The sequence below is a fragment of the Nipponia nippon genome, unplaced genomic scaffold (genome assembly GCF_047370975.1).
Source record: "Nipponia nippon isolate SJK-2023a ecotype South Korea unplaced genomic scaffold, ASM4737097v1 scaffold_25, whole genome shotgun sequence".
Lineage (NCBI taxonomy): Eukaryota > Metazoa > Chordata > Aves > Pelecaniformes > Threskiornithidae > Nipponia > Nipponia nippon.
The window spans coordinates 5,614,366-5,630,070 of NW_028262342.1; the positions used below are offsets into that span (position 1 = coordinate 5,614,366).

Sequence of the window (15,705 nt, forward strand, 5' to 3'; positions counted from 1 at the left end):
AACCAGGTGGTGGACTGGCTTCTGCTGCGTACGGACACACACCAGCACCGGTCCAGTAACGGGATCATTGCCGCTTAAAACCAGTTAAATCCCTGAGGCTGACTTCTGCGAATGGCGAGGGGTAAACCTCCCCTCTCCCTTCCCCTAGCTCTGGAGATCAGGCCTCAAATGATTTTTGGACAAAAGCTTTGTTTACAAAGGCGTGAGGTTTACACACTGCTGTGGCCAAGGTGGCTCTGCGAGAGGAGTCCCTAGGTCATTGCGAGGTTCAAGTACAGCCCCAGAGGTGCCAGGAGCTCGCTCTGCCCAGTTATAAGCCTTTCCTTCACACTACACTTAATGGGATGAACTGGGAGAAACTGCACTTGCACTATGCGGGCTGAGGAACGGTCCGGAGCGATGCTGCTGTCGCTGGATCTCGCTGGCGGAGCAGAGGGCTGCAGGGCATCCACTGCGTGTCTTGAAGCACCAGATATTCTGCTTCATTCGGAGGGTTCTTACACCAAAAGCCTTGTTTGGGGACTGAAAAGCAGATGTGCTCACCTGGCCGGGGCTGGCTGGGCTCTGGTGTGGGACCTGGGGAAGGGGAGAGCAGCCCCCACCCTCCCTGGCCCTGCTCATTTGAGCTTAAATAAGTTACACAAGGAATTCCCCTTTTCCCCTTTTCCCCTTTTCCCCTTTTCCCCTTTTCCCCTTTTCCCCTTTTCCCCTTTTCCCCTTTTCCCCTTTTCCCCTTTTCCCCTTTTCCCCTTTTCCCCTTTTCCCCTTCCCCCCCCCCCTTTTTTTTTTTTCCTAAAGCAGAACTGACCTTTTCAGGAGAAAGCGGCCCTTTATCTGCTTCAAACTCCCTCGGGGCTTAGAAATAAAATAGCACTAAATGTTCTTGCAGCGGCCACGGCCTTATAGGACCATGATAGGAGCTTTACCGAGCGCGTACGAGACAGTGCAATAACCGGAACGACCGAGCTCTGCCGTTGTATTTTATTATTGTTGTTGTTTGTATCCGCCCGCGCGGTACGAACCCCCCGCGCTCCGCGTGTTGTACAGCCGCGATCGTCAGCCCGGCGCCGCACAATAAAGCTGCTCTGAACGGCCGCTCCCCGCCGCTCGCCCTGCTTCTTCCGCCGCCCCCGGAACCCCGGGCCCGCGGCCGCGGGGCCCGCCCGGATCCCTCCGTGCGCAGGCGCCGGGGCTGCCCGCCACGCTGCCTGCGCCCCGCCGCGCTGCCTGCGCCCCGCCGCCGCCCGGGGAGGGGGGCGGGCAGCGCCGGGCGCGGCCACCGCGGGTCGAGGCGAAGCGGGCCGTGAGGCGCCGGTGGGCCGCGGGGCCGGAGGAAGGAGCGGGGCGGGGGGGGGGGGGGGGAAGCGGGGATTCGTCAGGCGAACGGCGGGAGCGGCGCGGCGCAGGCCCCCGGCGGGGTCCTTCGGCGACGGGGACGGAGGGAGCGGGACGGCGGCCGCGATGAACCTGGAGCTGCTCGGTGGGTCCGGGGCGCGGCGGGGCGGGCCGGGGGCCGCGCGGGGGCGGGCATCCAGCCGCCGCCCCGCCGGCGGGGAGGGCGCCGGCCGCGCCCGACTCAAGCGCTGTCTTTGCCTTTCGTTGCAGAGTCCTTCGGCCAGAACTACCCCGAGGTAAACGCCCTCCCCGCCCCGCGGGGCTGCCCCCGGCCCGCCGGCTGTGCCAGCGGCTCGGCGGCCGGGCGGGGCGGCGGCGGCGGCCGCCTGACCCCCCCCGCTCGGCTGCCCTCTCCCCGCAGGAGGCCGACGGGACGCTGGACTGCATCAGCATGGCCCTGACCTGCACCTTCAACCGCTGGGGCACGCTGCTCGCCGTGGGCTGCAACGACGGGCGCATCGTCATCTGGGACTTCCTCACCAGGGGCATCGCCAAAATCATCAGCGCTCACATCCACCCCGTCTGCTCCCTGTGGTGAGAAAAGCCTCGTGGGTTTTTTTCTCCCAACAGCTGAACTCAATGTTCAGTTGTATTCAGTTCGGATGTATTCAGCTGAATTCAACGTTCACTTGTAATTGAGCTCGCAGCCTACACGCTCGGTGCGAAAGGCTGTTCTCGTTTTTCTTAGAATTTATTCGTGCCTGTGTTGGCTGAGCATCAGGTGCTCCGATACCCTGGCAGCTCTCAACACCTGGGCGTGTTGGTGACTGAAATGCCAGCCCGTCGTGGGACACTCGGTTATGTTCATAGAGTGTCCTGAGCTGGGAGGGACCCACAGGGATCACCGAGTCCAACTCCTGTCCCTGCACAGGACAACCCCAAAATTCCACCATGTGTCTGAGGGCGTCGTCCAAATGCTTCTTAAATATTGGCAGGCTCTGCGCCGTGACTGCCTGCCGGGGGAGCCTGTTCCAGTGCTCTACCACCCTCTGGGTGAAGAACCTTTTCCTAATGGCCAGCCTAACCATCCCCTGGCAGATCTTCCTGCCGTTCCCTCGGTCCTGTCCTTGGTCGTCAGGGAGAAGAGATCAGCGCCTGCCCCTCCTCCTTCCCTTGTGAGGAGCTGTAGGCCGCGATGAGGTCTCCCCTCAGCCTCCTCCTGTGTTTTAGGGTCGTTTCCTTTAAGAGAGTTTGGAAATGTGTTACGCTGACGTTAGGTTATTTTTCAGGCTCACAGGTTTATATCTGAGCCTGATAAGTTGGTCTGATAAGTTTAAACTATAGGGTGTGTTTTATACATCTAAGGAGTAACTTTTACTTGAACTGCCTCTCGTTACTGTAGCTGGAGTCGAGACGGTCACAAACTGGTGAGTGCTTCGACCGATAACATTGTGTCGCAGTGGGATGTGCTCTCGGGAGACTGCGACCAGAGATTTCGATTTCCTTCGCCTATCTTGAAAGTTCAGTACCACCCTCGAGACCAGTAAGTCCTGTGAAAAAAGAGTCAAGTGCTCTCATTTTGGTAGAACTGCTCTCACTTCGGTAGAACAAATGGTTATTAAAATGTTTGTGTTGCAGTTTGCAAAGTGATTTTTTCCAAACCTAGTAGATGCCGTCAGTGTGTCTTCTTTTTGTGATTAGAACCCTAACTGGATTTGTTGTGGCTCTTTTTATTATGAAAATATCAGGAAGGGAGGAGAGTAAACAAAAGAATAATTCTTAGAAATGTCTTGTTGAGTTTACAAGTTACCGCATAAACTTGTAGAAGCGTCCAGAGCAAGAAAGGAAATGAAAGCAGACACCAGCTGAATGTCATGTTGCAACTGAAGTAACAAAAATGAAATAAGATAATAAAAATATAGAGGTATTCTGTATTTCTTGCTACAGGTTGAGATTTTTTTCTTACTTCTAAATGTGGAAGCTTCTTTTCCAGAGAAGAAACTATTAACTCTTCTTTTTCTGCTTTCTAGAAACAGAGTTTTGGTTTGTCCCATGAAGTCGGCGCCGGTGATGCTAACGCTGTCAGACTCCAAACACGTTGTCCTGCCCGTGGATGATGATTCTGATCTCAATGTTGTGGCCTCCTTTGACAGGCGAGGGGAATACATTTACACGGGCAACGCCAAGGGGAAGGTGAGACTTTAGCAGGCGGCACTGGACGCAATAGCTTAGATTCCTTCCTGTCTTTATCAAGACGCTTAACGTTTCTGGGTTGCGTTCTTTGTTTTAATACACAAGGAAGGCTTCCTGAATGTCTCTTGAATAATTGATATTGCACTGATGTGATTTTCTGAATGAAGCGTCACACTTTATCTTTGAAGGTCTCTAGACTATAAGACTTTGTCTGAGTCAGGTCTTTGTGTTGCTGTTGTCTTTGACCCTATTTGTTGGATCCTTTTCCAGTGTAAATAAACCAATGTTTATGTCACAGAAACTGTAGTAGAGGAGAATCCCAGCTCTTCCTGTGTAGATTGCTGAGGCTTCTGGTGCCGGGGTTAGTAGCTGATGTGAAAGGTATCTGCCCTGGTTTTGGCTGGGATAGAGTTAATTTTCTTCCTAGTGGCTGGTGTAGTGCTGTGTTTTGGATTTACTATGAGAGTAATGTTGATAACACGCTGATGTTTTGGTTGTCGCTAAGTAGTGTTTACACTGGTCAAGGACTTTCCAGCTTCCCCTGCTCTGCCAGGTGCACAAGAGGCTGGGAGGGGGCACAGCCAGGACAGCTGGCCCAGACTGGCCCAAGGGCTATTCCATACCATATGACATCATGCCCAGTATAGAAACTGGGGGAGTTGGCTGGGGGGCAGCGATTGCTGCTCAGGGATGGGCTGGGTGTTGGTCAGTGCATGGTGAGCAGTTGCATCACTTGTTTTTCCAGGGTTTTGGTCCTCTCTTTTTTTTTTTGTTCTTGTTGTTGTTTTCCTTTTCACTACATTTTTGTTGTTGTTATTATCATCATCATCATTATTATTTTTCAATTACTAAGCTGTTCTTATCTCAACCCACAAATTTTCTTACTTTTGCCCTTCCGATTCTGTCCCCCATCCCGCTGGGGGGGGGGAGTGAGCGAGCGGCTGGGTGGGGGCCCAGCTGCTGGCTGGGGTTGAACCACGGCAGCACCGAAAGGGGAATGAGTTACCCTGAAGACACTGATTGCCTTCTGTCTCCTTAATCTTCAGATCCTGGTCTTAAAAACAGACACTCAGGATCTTGTTGCTTCCTTCAGAGTGACAACTGGAACCAGCAATACCACAGCTATTAAATCAATTGAATTTGCTCGGAAAGGAAGGTGAGGTACTTCCTCTATCGGGTGGCATCTTTAAAGATGAATTGAAAGCTATAGAGTAGATTGACAGAGCATACAAGGTCTTAAACCCCCCCACAGTTCTTTCACGGAACATACTCTAATTTTTGTTTTCTTAGTCTTCTAATGCAATGCATGTTCTGTGCCCTCCTTCCTACAGCTGTTTTTTAATAAACACAGCTGACCGGATAATCAGGGTGTACGATGGCCGTGAAATTCTAACTTGTGGACGAGATGGGGAGCCTGAACCGATGCAGAAGCTGCAGGATTTAGTGAACAGGTAAGAGGCAGCAGAATGGCTGGGCAGCCGGACTTGTAAAGGTGAGGTTTGTGTGCGCTGCACTAATGGGAGTCTCGGGATGAAGTGTAGCTCGGTATCTTATTCAGTGTAACGGACAGATGCTTTCATATGAAACCTGTCTGTCACGACTTGATTAGAAATTTAAATATTATTTGTGGATGGGAGTATGTGAGATCTCAGTCTGCAGAGCAAGCCCACTCCGCAGTCCTCCATCCTCCGTGTTGTGCTGTTGTTTAACTGTTAACTTGCGATGTTGTTTTTCCACACAGGACACCGTGGAAGAAGTGCTGTTTCTCTGGCGATGGTGAATATATAGTGGCAGGGTCAGCACGACAGCACGCCCTCTACATCTGGGAGAAGAGTATTGGAAACCTAGTGAAAATCCTCCATGGGACCAGAGGAGAGCTGCTCTTGGATGTAGCAGTAAGAAAACTGTCTGCTATTCCGATGTTTCTTGTTATTTTGAAAACTCGGCTTTCTTAATTCCATTTACCAATTAAGTTCCTCTTCTTTTCTCTTTCAAATAAATCTAGTGGCATCCTGTCCGACCGATCATAGCTTCTATTTCAAGCGGTGTTGTGTCAATATGGGCTCAGAATCAAGTGGTAAGCGTTTTTGATCATTTCCTTAAGGGGGTTCCCACTGCTCTCCATACTCGTAGACTGAATTATTGCATGTAGAAACCCTTTATTAAATCCCAATTCAACAAGCTCGGTAGGTTCACCTGTCTAACTTGAAATATGTTTGCCATCCTGTTGAATGTGAGGAGGGTGCTCGCACTTCAGTTGCTGAACTAGTCAAGCTTTGTGTTAATGACTTAAACATCATCACGGGGACGCTTTATGTGGAAATGGTGTCCTGAATGTGTCGTGTAAGTGCAGGCAATCTCTGCAAGCGAGCCAAAACTTAAGTGGCTAAACGTGAACATACAGCTTTGCTTTTAGGGGTAATTATTACATACATTGCAATATTTAAGGAATATTACAATGTCATATTTTCAGTAGGAGCTAACTTGCGCAGTTTCTAATTTGCCATGTGACTGTGAACCTGAATGAGGCTTGATTTTTGTGATCTTGCATGAGGGATTTTAATGCAGAATGAGATTGTAATTGCATGAGTCCTCAACTGCTGTTCCTTTGGATAAGGTAAAAATTGTTTTGAATTTGTGGTTTAGGAAAACTGGAGCGCCTTTGCGCCTGACTTCAAAGAGCTGGATGAAAATGTAGAATATGAAGAGAGAGAGTCAGAGTTTGACATTGAAGATGAAGATAAGAGTGAACCAGAACAGACAGGTACTGCATAAACTGTGTTTCTGTGTAGCAAATAGTTTGTAGTCTGAATACATGAGCGTGGTTAAAATTAAAACTAGTGGTCACAGTAGTATACATGGGCGTTAAGGGACAAAACAGGAGCGGAATAAATGAAGATGCATGAACTAGCACTGTTGATATGCTTCCTGCCAATTGACATGCAGCATTTTTTTTAGAAATGCTTCCCCTCTCCAATATATGTTTAAGCAAAAAGCGATAGCAAATAGACATATATCACACGGGCTTGCTCTCGACAGAAGCAGTGCTGAATTGGAATCATGAGCAGCACAGCCTGGCCACTTGGTGGTGCCAAAAAATTGTGTGCTGTGGAAGACTGTAGTTCAACTATGGAAAGAAATAAGGGTTGTTCCCAGCACACCACAGAGCTCTCCGCATGACCAGGCTTTGCAGCACTTCTCATAGTTAGATTAATTGTTGTTTAGCAGTTTTTAATACTCAGGTGTAACGTTGGCTTGTGCGAATTAAGCTTTGAAACAAACTTTATCTGATTAAGAACTATTTTAGTGAAAACAACAAAACATTTAGAAGATTTAAAATCTTCTATCTGGCTTTACTACTAGTGCTTTATAACAATAGATCTGTATTAGAACATAGGAAAAAAAAATAAAAACCTGACGGATTTAAGAGGGAATTCTTTAGGTTTGTTTTCTGCTTTAATTCTCATTTCTGCATGCTGAGACATTTAAGCACAGTCTCATTCTTTCCAAGTCATTTGGACTTTTCCTTACTGTCTTTAATTCTTCTGTTTTTCCCTGATTCTCAGGTGCTGATGCTGCAGAAGATGAAGAAGTGGATGTAACGAGTGTGGATCCCATTGCTGCCTTCTGTAGCAGGTGAACGAGTAATTGTTTTGTTTAAAGTATGAATACAAAATGTATCACTAAGATTCTCTGTATAATGTTATAATAACCGCTAATTTTAAACGAAAGCAATTTTTTTTTTCCTTCACAGCGATGAAGAACTGGAGGACTCCAAGGCTCTGCTTTACTTACCCATTGCTCCTGAAGTTGAAGATCCAGAAGAAAACCCCTACGGACCTCCACCAGACGCGGTTCAGAGCTCTTTAACTGATGAGGGAATAGGTTCTGAGAAGAAGAGGCAGTCCTCCTCTGATGGACCTCAGGCACCAAAGAAGAAGCCCAAAACCACCAACATTGAACTACAAGGAGTACCTAATGATGGTGCGTAGAAGCTGCCGTTGTTTTATTGCCTAGTCTGTATCTGAGCTGGTCTGAAGACCAGAAGTCCAGAAGATCACTCCTTAATTTTCTCCTTCCTGTGAAGTCACTTCTTACAGCAGCTATGAGTGGTCACCAACTGCAAATTTTGCTGGCATTTTGCAAACTGGGAATGAGTAAAGGCATGCTGAAACTGTAATTTTTAGCGTTGTGTGTGCTGATAGAAGCATCCCAAGAGAGAACTCCCTTTGGTAACCCATTGTCTCTCCACAGAAGTCCATCCGCTGCTGGGTGTGAAGGGAGATGGTAAATCCAAGAAGAAGCAAGCAGGCAGGCCTAAAGGATCAAAAGGTAAAGACAAAGATTCTCCATTTAAACCGAAACTCTACAAAGGGGACAGAGGTGCTTTACCTCTGGAAGGAGCAGCGAAGGGTAAAGTGCAGGCGGAGCTGGGACAGCCTTTGACAGGTAAGGAGAACCCAGCGTGAGCGTCGTTGGCTTGCTTGGTGGCCTTGCTTTGTACAGACCCTGACTTAATATAGCCGTAGCATTTTATCTTCCCGATGGCACTTGCTCACTAAACGTTTAGCTGCTGTCAAGGATAGGTAAAATTCTACATTTTTTTAAGTGGAAGTGCTTTCAGTATTTTTAATAAAACTGATATGCGTGCCTGTGTTGTTGCATGTAAAGAGCATGTAGGGTTTTTAATAGAGACTGAGCGCTATTTCAAAAGCAAAATTTCTTTCAACGACTTTAATCTTTTCAATAACTTCTATCAACTCTTACATAAACAGTAATAACGTTTGGTTTTGCTGGGTTGATTTTGAGGGGGGAAAAATGTAAATAGTGAAGGATTCTGAAGCTTAAGTTGGCATTTTGTGCCATCAATACAAGACAGAGTGATGAAGAAAAGTTCTGTAAGCAGAACTAGGAAATGGAGCCGTTTGATAAACGAACCCTGAGATAAAATTCAGGAGCTGAATTTTCTATTCCGAGCTATACAGCAGCCTCAGTTAAATTCCAGAAAGTACCGTTGCTGTAAATGAGGATAGATTTTGGTGGACTGTTCTCTTTTTTTCTTTTTGGTCATATTTTGTTGGTTGTGTCCTAAAACAGGACTGTGGCAGTCACTTTTGTTGGGACCCAGACTTAGTCTCACAGAGAGACTAAGTGTTTCCCATCTGTCTCATTGGCTACTTCAGCTTCTGATTTGGGAGAAGTTCATTCAAGTGTAGTAAAGAAAGCACACGTTTGGATTCAGTGATGTAGACTCCATTATTTTTACAGCTTGTAATGAAGGAACTCAGGGTTGATACATAAACGGTTCCAAAGACACAGTGTAATTGATGTATCAAATTTTGCGTTTCCTTGAACTCAGCAGCTGCTGCTGTGGATTTTAGGCTGTACAGAAGTGATTTGATTTTCCCCCCCCTTCCTTCCCTCACTGCTGGTCCTGTGCTACCCACCTTGCTCCTTGTCCTTCCTGCTCAGCTCCTGGTATGTTGCTTGTACTCGTACTGATAACCGCTGTTTGCAGAAAAAGGGAATGTGATAAAAGAAACTTAGTCTATACATGGAAAAACGTGGTGGATGTTTTCTGGGCTTCCAGTTAATCCTTTCACATTGCACCTTGCAAAATCCAGAGATTAAACAGAGAGCCAAGAATATCCTTAGCCCTTGTTTATACCCTGGGAGGTATTAAGTAGCTTCTAGTGTCAGATTTACCGGACAGGGTGATTCTCTTTTGACTCCTCAAGTCATTAGGAGGCATCCAGTATGTTTTAAAGTGTGATAGTAAGGAATTGTCTGGATTGTGTGGATCCTCGGATGTTTTTGCTGGCATCTGTTACGCATCCTGATGGCTCTGTTGTGCCGTGCTGGATGGACAAGATCGGTTTGAAGACCAAATGAGTATAACCGTTCGTTTCATCAGCAGGCCTGTTGATTGCTTTCTTTTATCACGCTGCTAATTAACATGACTGTATGCAAAAGGATATAAATGAGAGAGAGTCGTGCACTGGAATGATCTACACGTGTAGACAGACCTCAGGGTACTTTTCTTCCTGCAGCTTGCGATCGCCATTGCATCAGTCTGTTCTGAGAGCTGGAAAAATACTACTCCCGTTTCCTCTAACACATTTCAAATGAAGCAACGTTCTAGGCAGGCTCCTTCCTTGTTTTTTTTACACATCCTTGCAAAGCAGTATTTGGGAGGATTTTTGTGTGGTTTTGCTTGTAATGCTCCCGTGCAGTTGTTATAATCTGATCTGCTATTAAAGACAACAGTGGAGTTTTACAGGCTACTGCTGCTGAGCTTGGGATGTGCATACCTGCGCCAGTACAGTTAGCTTTGGGTCTTGGACACTGTAAAACGGAAATTTTCTTTTCTTACGAACAAATGGGTTTAGACCCAAGTTCCCTACTTACTTGACCATCTATTGGAGATGGTAGAGCTTTCTAAAATTTACTTTTAGTCTTTATTGCCTGTAAGCACTTTAAGGTATTTTTCCATGGTGGTGTTCTTTAGCTTGATTGAGCTATAGGCAAATAAATAATATCGCTATAATGGACTTCTGTCCATTAGGACCTGTTATTACGCTCCCTTCTACGGTCCTGTTGACTTAAGAGGATCTAATAGATCCGTGCAGTAGATCTCGGGACGCGGTGTTGGAAGTGTCTATATGAGTCATGTTAGGAGAAGAACAGATTGTCCACTGAAAGAAACTGTCACTTGGATCTTTCCAAACTCACAGTAGTCTTTTAGTCCGTGAAGTTCATGTCTGTCTTCCTTTGTCCTCTTTACGGCTTGCACTTACAATTCCTATTTTGGGCAGCCAGTTTTTTCTTGGGGTTGTCGGTGTTCCACTATGTGCAAATAAACGCTTCCAAATTCAAATGGCCACCTGCTTGGGATCCTGACGCCAGACTGCCTTTTCTGTCTCTCGTGCATGAAGCTGTTAATTCTGCTAGTTCCTTGTGCTGGTGCTTTCTGAAGTAACTAATCAGTGGCTAAAACAGTCACAACAAGCCTTTCTCTGGAAACTGTTTGCTGATATGCCATAATACAGTGTCTTTCCGCAAGCTGCGTGGCCGGGACTCGGAGCTGCTGCAAGTGGGTCTGTGTCGCTGTGCTGCGCAGTCTGGCACTAAATGTCTTATTCTTAAAACTGCTATGTCAAACTCAGGTTGCAGTATAAACAAACTGAGAAGCTTGATCCATTTTATAGCCGTAGAATAAAATCTTACGGCAATCTGATTTAACCCAAACTTAGGTGGAACTTGTTGTTTTCAGTTGTGCTTTTGCTCTGAGATTTTGGGATTGATGAATCAAAAAAATTTTACACCAGGTAAGTTTGCTTGCAACTTTGTGGAGTTAAAAGCTCAGAGTTCCTTAGCCACCTTGCCCATGCCTGTGCACGTGATCTCAAATACAAATGCAGAAAAATACTCGAGATCTTAATTTGTCATAGGCAGTGTCTTGTTGATTATATTTCATTCTGAAAAGAATGGCTTTATCTAGAAAATCGTTCTCTCTCTTTTTTTTTTTTTTTTTTTTTTCCTGGAAATGCTACCATGTTTGGTGGTCTCTGGTTTCTGGTAACGTCTGTTTGAGTCTGATTACTTAATTTTCGCCTGTCTTTGATCTCTTTAGCAGGTGGTGCAATCTCAGAATTGTTATGAAGACACTCTTCTTTATCTTCCTGTATTCTTTCCTCTATTGGCACCATAATGTGGAAAATAAATTAAATGCTCGGTCAGAGTGGACTGACTAATACAGTAGACTGATTGATCATGGATTCAGGGAGTGACTTTTGTAAGAAGTGAATATGGAAGAGGAAACGGCCTTCATTCCTCCTTAACTGCCTCTTCATCGAACAGTGTAAGATGCTGACTCTCAGGTCATGCGATTTGCAAAGAGAATAACTGGACTGCCTTTGTGGTGACATCTATCGCTATTTCTAACGTGAGCTGGTACCCAACGCTCTGCCACTCCACAGCTTATCAGCCATTGTCTTTTAAATATTTTTTTTTTTGTTCCTGGATTGAAGAACACCCAAAGTGTGTATTTTTATTCCCGATGCCATATGACTGTGTATCCCGGAAACTTCCCTTTCTTTGCTGTTAATTTTCATTTCAGTGAGTTGTAAGTCCTTCTATGCCAGCTGCATTACCTTGCCAGCTTTTCTGTTAGCTCAGCGCGATGTCTTCTGTGCTGACGTGCTTAGCGAAACACTATTGCTGATGATGTGCCAGGTTTGATTTCATCTCGAGTGGCTAGCGATCTAACGTGAAGAATCAAGACGCCCTCTGAAGTCTGCAAAGAATGAATCTTCATATTGTGAAGTTTTTAGACATGAAGGATGACTCTGCTTATGGGAAAAGGAACAAGTGAAAGTAGCTCTAGATAAAATACTCGGTTTATGTGCTTTCTTCTAGCCTGTGATATGAAAAGCTGTGTTGGCAGTTTCTTTCTGTCCGTGCAAGTATTTTCATTCCGTCTCTTTCCTCTGAGGTGCCCTACCAGGGACCATTGGTTTCCTTCTTTGCTGGTAGGTACTGGCAGTTACAGAAAAAACAACCAATATTTCTCCAAACTGAAACGGTAGTTTTTCAGTTTGTTTTTTTTTTTCCCCCACTTCTGGATCGAGAATGGAAGAAAGATGAATGCTAACAGCTCATTCCCAGCCATGCTTTAACTTTTCATTTCTTAGAGACGGTTGTAATGTTTTCCTTGTGGGAATGGGAAGAGACACTTTCTCTATCCAACGCCTACAGCCTGACACCTCTCTGTACTAGACCAACCACCTGTTAAAAGAAAGTTTTCATTCCTAATACCCCTTGTTTTATAGACTTTTATAGTTCCTATGCAATTACTTTCAGTTTTTCCCCAGATGTAATAATTGAGATTATCACTACATATTTAAATTTTCAAAGTATCCTGCAGACATTAAAAACCAAGAAGAGGAGTCATAAAGAGATTTATTAATTTGCAGTCGGAAGTGTGCGGTAGTTGCATGAGATACAAGCATGGGAAGAGAGGAGACATTTTAAATCAGAAGGTTTTTTAAAACTGGTATTTTCATTTCCGGCTTTGGTACAGTGGCCTGCTTCATTTAATGAAATTCATTCCCATGCGTACAGTATTAGTTTTCTTTGTTCTTTTTGCTCGTAGGATGACTCGCATCTTTCCTGGAACACTGTTACGTCAAATCCACCCGTGTGTGGTGTCGCTGACCCCCCCAAGCTTTAAAGGATGCAGAGGCAATGGTTCTCTAGATGGTTTTAAAGCATATAATTTGCCACAGACTCCAGCCTTCATTTCTGTTAAAACTTGTCTGTACAGTGTATATGTCCTTGGTTTATTTTCTTCCATCTTCTATTTTATTTTTTGGTATCTGTAGTTTTGTACAATATTTGTCAGATACTGGCTTGATGGTAGTATACAGCAGTGATGTTAGTTTTTGTGTTTGTAAATAAAGAGGTATGTTTTATTTCCTAAAGTCAATGGGTAAGTTTTGGCTTTTCCATATTTCCGTGATTGTTTATATTGTGACGATGTTTAGGAATCCTACAATACAGCTCCCCTGCAAACACAAACATATTGCGCCTTCACCACAGCTGGTGCGGTGTTGGTTGGTTGGTTGGTTTTTTAGCGTGGCATTTAGTTGCTGGCCTCTTTTCAAGAGGCAGGAGTAAATCTGTAGTCTAATAAAACCCTGTACAGCTGAGCGCAGCCTAGGCGCTCTGAGACAGACGTGCGAGAGGGGAGCTGAACACAGAGCGTGCTGGGTGTGGAGTGCACCTCCGGGGAAACCGAATGTGGAACATATCTATACTAGATCTTCAGAAGTCTTCGTTTTAATAAATTAAGGATTGTTAGGAAGAGAAATATGGATATTCATGTAGCAGAAGACCTGTTGAAGAACACAGCAATCCAAATCCTTTCTGCAATCCATAATTCAGTTGCTGGTAAGGAGACACTGATTATTGAACTGGCTTGACCCCAGTTCGATTACACCATCAACAATAAGTAACTTTGATTTTTTTCCATGAAGAACTTTTTTAGTAGTGCGTTATTCTTTTGGGACGCTCGAGCACTAAATGACTTATTCTGGGTGTACGAGTGGCTTCTGTTTTTCAGACGCATCAGTTGAACGCGGAGATTTTGGCTCAGATCGCTCTTCGGAGTCGGTGGCTGTATGTGACGCAGAGCACGGAGCTCGGACTCGTAGCTCCTCTGAGTGATGCCGTGAGGCCAGGGCTGTTGAATCCCTTCTGATAGTGGGTGTCAGGAGCCTAATACGATGCTTTTATGCTGAGTACTCAGAGGACTCGCTTTGGCTTCAGACTTAGGGGAGTTCTGTGCTCTCCCTCGGAAGGTTTGGGGCCGCGTTCTGACCCGGGCGGCCGGACTGTGACATTGGCACCGCTCCCCGGGAACGCGGGCTCGCGGAGATGTGAGTGACTGTGCTGAGCCCCGAGTAGAGATGGATATCACCAGTGATAAAATACTGTTCAGCCTCCCTTCGATGTCAGTGCCAGCAGACTATCTAGAGGTTGAAATCATGTTTTTGTGATCTTGGCAGCTTGCAGAGTACTTTAGATTTTGGGATACGCATGCATAAGACAGAACTGTACAGGCGCTGCATAAGGAATTAGGATTTCCTTATGCTCAACAGCATTATTTTAAGGGTTCCAGTAATGATTACTTATATTGCTTTATAGTTTGGTGGGAAAATTCAACTGGAACAGTACTTCTTTACAGTGGAAATTCATCTAAAATAGTATGTAAAATCTTACAGAGAAGGGAGGACTTCATCTTTTTTAAAATTGTAAAATATATCCCAATCGCTGGAATATAGTGGATTAAAACATTCTGCTGCCATGTTACAAGAACTGGAATTCACGATTCACACTGACTGACGTAGTAACGTGTTGCATCTTCTTTAGCAGTGTTGTACAAGCCTGTTTGTTGGAGGATTTTTCCTAACGGAACGATTGTGTCTTGAAGATGATGCTGGTGGGATTTCAGAAGTGCTTAGTCTGAAGGCTTACAAAGAATGATTTGTGGGTTTGGGTTTTTTTGACTACTGAATTTGCACAGCTTTAGAGAGCAGTATGTCTGATGGATAACCCTGATATGAAGACCTTGGGGAACAGCCACGTCCTTGGGATATTACTTTGTGTTTTCTATCTACCCTTGGTAGTTGCCTTTGAAAAAGTCACCATCCCAGCAGAGCTGAAGTCGGCTGTAGCGAGAGTCGCAGTCAACGCCACATCCTGCAGCGTCACCTGTGGGCCGGGCTTCAAAGTGGAGGAGATGTGCGAGATCACGCCCGCCGGGGAGAGGAGGAACTGTACCGTGCGCCGGTCCGACTGCCTGACCAGCTGGGCTTGTGGCTTAATCCACTTCACCGTCCCTGTGGGCAAGCCCTTCCAGTTCAGCTGCCTGAACTCGGACGCAGTTGGCTTTGCTAACCGAACCTATAGCTATATGTGGAGGCTTGCCCAAGGCCTTATCACCACAAACGATGCACTGTTCAAACCGTTCCAAAACCCCGATTCTGTCATCAGATTTTCCCCTACCAGGGAGTCTGATGCAGGGACTTACCGATGTGACGTGCAGATGTTGAAGACATTCCGAGTCATCAAGAGGGCCTACTTTGGGGTCAGAGTGATCCAAAATGACTTAGTGGATCTGGACTTCCAAAAATTCTTGACGTGGGAACAGAAGCTAGCAGCAAACGAGGAGGAAGGAAACACAGAAGACAGCACCCATGAAGAAGTGCAAGAGCAGCAGCACTTTTGGCAAGGAGAATTGTTTTATGAATGCTTGATAGGAGTTGGAAGTGGAGTGGTAGGGGGTGTCTTGGTGAGCATGGCTCTCTACTTCTTGCAGAAGATTATGGGAAGGAGAGCTGCGGAGAAATGAACGGAGATTTAATACAATTGCTCGTCTCTGTCTCTTTATTAGTATTGATCCAGTATTTCAGGGCGATGTTTGTCACTTTTTTTTTTCTGGCTGACAGTTTATTACCAAATATTTTCTTAAGCTTCAGAGTCCAGAAAGTTAGTACAGGACTGTAGCACCAGGGCGTGAGTCTTAATGGAGCAGTGCAGACAGTAGCTCCAGATGGGGCACGGCAGTTTGCCTCCACTTTGTGTGAAAGGATGGGCTGGAATGGTCCAGGCAGG

General features: G+C 45.8%; 2 protein-coding genes across 7 annotated transcripts in view; both read left to right on the forward strand.

Moving 5' to 3' along the window:
- Positions 1-1,371: 1,371 nt before the first annotated feature.
- RBBP5 (RB binding protein 5, histone lysine methyltransferase complex subunit) overlaps positions 1,372-15,705 on the forward strand; it is a 42,349-nt gene continuing 28,015 nt past the window's right edge. The window contains exons 1-14 of one of the 6 annotated variants that reach the window (XM_087762271.1): positions 1,372-1,480; positions 1,606-1,631; positions 1,757-1,929; positions 2,738-2,878; positions 3,366-3,528; positions 4,575-4,684; positions 4,860-4,979; positions 5,270-5,423; positions 5,534-5,605; positions 6,175-6,292; positions 7,095-7,164; positions 7,283-7,512; positions 7,783-7,977; positions 11,162-13,015. In XM_087762271.1, coding sequence (XP_087618397.1) covers positions 1,462-1,480; positions 1,606-1,631; positions 1,757-1,929; positions 2,738-2,878; positions 3,366-3,528; positions 4,575-4,684; positions 4,860-4,979; positions 5,270-5,423; positions 5,534-5,605; positions 6,175-6,292; positions 7,095-7,164; positions 7,283-7,512; positions 7,783-7,977; positions 11,162-11,190 — 1,620 coding nt within the window. In that variant the 5' untranslated portion in view covers positions 1,372-1,461 and the 3' untranslated portion in view covers positions 11,191-13,015. Of the gene's footprint in view, positions 1,481-1,605; positions 1,632-1,756; positions 1,930-2,737; positions 2,879-3,365; positions 3,529-4,574; positions 4,685-4,859; positions 4,980-5,269; positions 5,424-5,533; positions 5,606-6,174; positions 6,293-7,094; positions 7,165-7,282; positions 7,513-7,782; positions 7,978-11,161; positions 13,016-15,705 lie in introns of those variants that run through there. The other 5 variants (XM_087762272.1, XM_087762274.1, XM_087762276.1 and 2 more) reach the window with 5 other exon arrangements.
- On the forward strand, positions 13,156-15,443 carry TMEM81 (transmembrane protein 81). The gene has a single exon (XM_009465686.2). It carries the CDS (start codon positions 14,636-14,638, stop codon positions 15,440-15,442), a length of 807 nt encoding a protein of 268 aa, XP_009463961.2. The 5' UTR covers positions 13,156-14,635; the 3' UTR covers position 15,443.

Excerpts from the sequence above, each read along its gene's own strand:
- TMEM81 (XM_009465686.2), top strand. The coding sequence starts at position 14,636 with ATGGATAACCCTGATATGAAGACCTTGGGGAACAGCCACGTCCTTGGG.